The sequence below is a fragment of the Carettochelys insculpta genome, chromosome 19, assembly GCF_033958435.1.
Source record: "Carettochelys insculpta isolate YL-2023 chromosome 19, ASM3395843v1, whole genome shotgun sequence".
NCBI classification, from domain to species: Eukaryota; Metazoa; Chordata; order Testudines; family Carettochelyidae; genus Carettochelys; species Carettochelys insculpta.
This window is the reverse complement of record NC_134155.1, coordinates 23,644,609-23,650,095: the sequence shown is the minus strand read 5'-3', so window position 1 is coordinate 23,650,095 and position 5,487 is coordinate 23,644,609. Positions and strand designations below refer to the sequence as shown.

The following is a 5,487-nucleotide window of genomic DNA, read 5'->3' as shown; positions in this document are numbered from 1 at the left end:
AGCCTAATTCACAGGGCGGTCAGGCTAATAAGGGAGTCAGCAAGCTGGGGGAGTCCAGTCCCCCATGTCAACTAGATCTGCCTGGGTCAGACTGAGCAGGGTCAAGCTAGGGAGACAGCGTGTGCCTGAGCTGAGCTAGGAGCGGAGCCATGGGAGCCAGAGACACAGCCCAGAAGCAGTCATGCTGGGGAGCTGCAGCCAGAGACCCACACAGGGAGTGGGGCTGCACCCACAGAGCCAGAGGGGCCAGAGAAGCAGCCTGGGAGCTGGGGACAGCACAGCTGGGAGTGGAGCAGGCTGGAGCTGGGTGCAGAGAGCAGCAGGGCAGACTCTGGGTAGAGACCCAGAGCAGGGGCACTCCACCAGCCAAGAAGCCTTGCAGGCCATACTGGGAAGGGGCTAACACCGGAGAGAAGGGTCCTGCCACCCAGAGCCAGTGTCTGACCTGCAGCATCCCTGCAGCACAGCCAGGCCCCAAGGAAGAGGCCTGGGACCTACCAGGAACACTCTGTGACCTGCCCTGACGTTCCAGAGGTGGTGTGTGAGGTCTGTGTGTCACAGACAGGAGTCGTGTGTTCCCTTTAGCTTATCTACTTTTTTCCTTTTTAAATTGATTCTTGTTTAATACGTTGTATTTGTTTTGAACTGTCTGTAATCATCAGCAGGTCACTGACACATCCAGAGCAGGAGAGCACCCTGGAGTGGGGACACCCAAGCCCCTGTCTCAGGTGACCACAGCAGAGGTGGGGATTGAGCCCCCAGGAATCCTGGCCCCAGCCTGTTGGGGTTATACAGACACTGCCACACAGGGAATGGAAGGGGAACCCTCGGGGTCAGGGAGGCCTCTGGGTAAAGAAACTGGGAGTGGGAACTTAGATCCTTTTGCTGGCCCATTTCACCGGGGTCGTGCAGAAACCAGTGGAGTTCCCCTCAATAGTGGGACCATCCCCCTGTTTACAAGATGATCAGTTCTGACTTGAAGCAAATGACCTGAGATAAGACCAGCTTAGGGTAAGAATCCACATATTACAACCATCTTATGAGCTTTGTTTATTTTAACTTGGTAACTCACCTTGATCTGACTTTTTCCACTTTTAGCTACTCAACTGCCACTTTGTATACTGAATGAAAACACTTTTGTTTATTATCAAGCTAGGTGTAAAGACTTGTTACCAGGCAAGGGAGGGGAGGCAGCAACCACAGTGCATATCTCTCTTTCATTGACAAAGGGGCAAATGTCTTCATGAGCGTTCTACATACACTTTGACGCAGGGTAAGCCGGATTTGTTTAGGGTTTTCATCCTTTCTGAGGGCTGTGTTCCTGGGTGATGAAGTCTTATAGCTGAGTCCTCCCAACAGCAATCTGGTTCAGTCTCTGTGCTGTTTTGCTGCGGAGTGTTTACCCCAACTCTGTGCCTTGGCTGGGGAAGATCAGAGATTCTGGCCCAGCATTGTGGTGAGTAGCCTCAGAGGGCAGGAAGGCAGGCATCAGTGGCTCAATCAGCCCACGAGGAGACAACCCCAGCAGCACAGACCTAGAGCTAATGGAGTGACTGGTAGCAGTAGAAGGCTGTTATGTCCCATGAGAGGCTTTCCTGGAGGGAGATGGAGATACAGCTGTTGGCTGACAGCAGAGCAATGGAGTGACTCAGGACTCCGGGGTTCAGTTACAGGCTCCGTAAGGGAGCGTGTGACCCTTCTGCTCCTTCCTCAGCCTGTCCCTGAAAACAGCTCGTCCACTCCTTGTCCTCCCAGCATCTTCTCCTCCCGCTCCTACCTATGGCTTCCCTTAGCTGCCCAACCTCAGCCCCCAAGTGCTGACAGTGGGGAACTGGGTTTGTACACTGACTTGTGCCCAGACATTCCGGCCTTCCCGACCCTGCCCCACAGCTGCCCTATTTCTGAGATGCTCTTTTCCTTCCTCTGCCAGAGCAGCCCCCAGCCGGAGCAGGAAGGTTGGTTGTGGGCTCACAGCTTTAAAGAGAAAACACCCCTGCCATCAGTTCTAGGACTGGCATCTTATTCCAGCCCCAGCCACCTGCAAGTGGGGGTATTCTTGCTGTAGCCAAACCCAGGGGGCATGGCCCATCCTTGGTCTCCTCATGGTGACCATGGCAACAAGACCCATCCTCAGTGTCCACAGGGAGACCGTGTCAACAAGGCCCACCCTCAGTCTCCACAGGGAAACCATGGCAACAGGATGTCCTGGCCCATCTGAGGGACTACCTAGAGACACAATGATGGCCTGACTCACCCAGGGTGGGTCTCCATAGTGACACCATGGCAACAAGGCCCATCTGAGGGACTCCACAGTGACACCATATTGACCTGGCCCGTCTGTGCCCTAATGATACTGTGGCAATGTGATCCATCCCTAGGGCTCCATGGTGACAGCACACTCACATGGCCCATGCTTCTGCGAGAGAGGTGGATCGGGGCAGTGCCCACTACGAAAGCAGCAGAACTGGGACATGTTAGAAAACACTGGACTTTATTGAACGTGCCAAGAACAGGAGAGGCTTTGGCAGGGACCCCTTCCCCACCACACAGTCAGTGAGGGACAAAGGACACACAAGGGATGGGAGGAAGTGGAGGGTTTCTTCTTAAATAAACAGGGCCAGAAAAATACTTCCTAAAATTATACACGGAGACGTGTCTCTCCATATAAGTAACGTGGAGCCTTACACCAAGCTCATGTTCTGCGGCTGATGTGTAGTCTGGGCATCCTTAAGGGTTTTTTCTCACTTTCCTTTACATTTTGCCAGCTGCATCTGCATGGGATCAACACAGACTTCCTTCCCTTTGATGAGTGTCACTCTGGGAGCAGAGAGAGAGAGAGAGACCCATGAGCTCGGCTCCCTTAAGAAACACAAAGCTGCACCCAGACCGATCCCAGCTCCGGCGGCCGGGGCAGCAACAGTGAGACCTCTGCCGATCAAGGCTTGCATGCCAGAAACAGTCTGGGGGGAAGCGAAGTCAGTTCCCTTGTACGCATGAGGCTGACCAAGCCAGCTGGGCCCAGGCCCTGTGCTGTGGGGCTGCTGCTGAACCCGCCTCCCGCCCCCGCCAGCTGTTACAACATCCAGCAGTCGTTACCTGGACCATCTTCTCCTAGTGCACTCTGTGCCCCCTCCCCCAGCAGACTGGTCCGTACACCATGACCACAGCCTGAGCCGTGCCATCCTCGCCAGCTTTGCCAATGCACCACTCTGCCGGGCTGCCTATCCCCAGCCAGTCTAGTTCCAGCCCATCTGGAGTTCTGCCAATGCGGTGACAGGCCCCTCTGCTACTGTAACCCAGAGCCCGCCCCAGACCTCAGCCTATGCACTGTGACCCTGTTGAGAGGGGCTCCGTGCTAGCCCAGCATCAGGGAAGCACTCACAGAGCTTCTGGTATATCTCTGATGGCTACCTGCAATTAGCCAGGCTGTATCAGCTGCCAGCATTGCCACCTAGTGACACTTCCATTAGCAATGGGGATCTGGAATTAATCCACTGCTCCTTTGAATTCTCCTTCGGTAACTGAGCCCTGCTGAGTCAAGCGAAAGGCCCTGAGATTTCTCCCTCCCCACCTTTGCCCTTATTTCTTTGTTCTGTCACTGTAAAAGTGGGCGTTCCGGTGCCCCATAAACAGACACCGCTGTCCCGTCCCACAGCGCACTGTGGTCCTGATGGGAGAGATTTGAACATATGCAGCACCACACAGGTGCTTGTAAAAGAACCCCAGAACACAGAGCACTGAAATCCCAGCGTGTGGAGAGCCGCCTGCTTCCCGACAGCTGACCCTCAGTCTCCGTAGGGCACAGCGGTGCTGGTGAAGGCCACGGAGTGGCAGAGCAAACCACGGGGTTTGCCTATACAACGGAAAAATGGATTTTGGTGGTGTTTGGGGTCAATGGGGCAGCACAGTGGACACAAGGAGAAACTGACAGATCCGCCCCACTTGTGTGCGGCAGGCCTAGGTACTCACATCATGGCCTGGCGGGAGCAGTTCGGCCCTGTGAATCTGCAACTTCTGATGAATTTTGGAGGAATTTTTTTAGCAACAAAATTTTCTTTGAAGCAGCAGGTTGAGGTCTGGACAGTGACTGAGGAGAAGGCAAAGAAGAAGAAATTAGTTCTCCTTTTCCCCAGACAGGCGAGAATGTCTTATGCTGAGTTAATTCTGCACATCATAGTGGGCAGGGGGAGCCCTGCCCAAAGGTGTTCGTTGCTGTACAGGGAGACATTCTGTCCTCCGCTGGCACAACAAAGAGACTTTTCTCTGGTCTGCGCCTATGTGACTTTGGCGGGCGGGGTTATGTGCCTCAGTTTCCCTGGTAGGAATGTGGAGATAAAGGCACTGACAGGCCTGCCGGGACGGGCCAGGGTTTATTGGGTGATGCTGGTGAAGGTGAACTACACAAGGGCCTTCAGAAGGGTGAGTTGAGGATCAGACAGCTAGCAAAGGAGCAGCGAGCCCACAGAAAGCACAGCAAGGACCTGCCAGACACCCATTACACATGCAACAGATGCAGCAAGGACTGTCACTCTCGTGTGGGCCTTCACAGTCACAGTCAACGCTGCAAATGATGATCCCAGATGGAATTACGAAGGGCGCGATCCATAGTCTACGTAGACTGAAGGATGCTACTACTACTGCTGGTGAAGGCCTGTCAGAGCCTGGGCCAAAGTGATATGGATAGCAGAGCTCTGGAGCTGGCTGCACCCCAGGTCACAGCCTTAGCTCCCATCTCCAGGTGGATCCTGAGGCCCAGCTCAGATTTCCAAAGCTGCCCAGGGCATTTTGGTGCAGTTTTGTTTTCATTTCAGTGGGACCTGGGCAGCCAAAGCCTTCAGCCAGCTCTGAAAATCCAGCCTCCGTTCTGGGGATGGATTGTACCCAGGTCACCTGAGTCCCACTCACCCCGCTTCTTTCTTTGTCCCACCCACTGCCCTTCCAAAGCCCCATAGCTCTGCCCTGGCTTCTGGACATGCCTGAGGCTCTGGGAGCCTGGCAGTGGGGCCCTGGAGGGAAAGGAGAGGGGCTGAGCCAGTACTTACTGGTATCGCTGTGGGTGCCAGTCCACAGAGCCACCAGGAGCAGCATTGCCAGGGCCAAGGACGCAACCTTCATTCCCAGATAGCGTCTCTCGGCTGTGGCTCCAGCAACAGGCAGGTCACTTCTCCGCAGGGTGATCAAGATCGGTCTGACTGCCCCCTGGCCGGCCTGTGCATTTTATAGCCCTCGGCAGGGATTTCCACGGCTGCATCGGAAGATGTGTGGAGGTAGGCGGAAAGTGGGAAGAGATATTAATAGGTGCTAGGAAAGGAATGGAATCCACCTCTGCCCCACGCATCTCTGATGACCAGAATGGACAGAACAAGGGCTGGAAAGTCTCTGGCTGATGTAGCGATAAGGAGCCAGCCCTGCACATGCACTTGGGGGAGGGACAGGCTGAGGGTTATAGATTTAAGTTTAGTCATTTGCAAACCACACAGGATGAGG

The 5,487-nt window shown here is 54.6% G+C and overlaps 1 protein-coding gene across 1 annotated transcript; it reads right to left on the bottom strand.

Moving 5' to 3' along the window:
* Positions 1–2,681: 2,681 nt before the first annotated feature.
* Positions 2,682–5,169, bottom strand: LOC142023321 (C-C motif chemokine 3-like). Its single transcript, XM_075014135.1, is given in 3 exon segments — positions 2,682–2,817; positions 3,970–4,087; positions 5,043–5,169. Coding segments are annotated over 3 exon segments (327 nt in total). The 5' UTR covers positions 5,116–5,169.
* Positions 5,170–5,487: the final 318 nt, after the last annotated feature.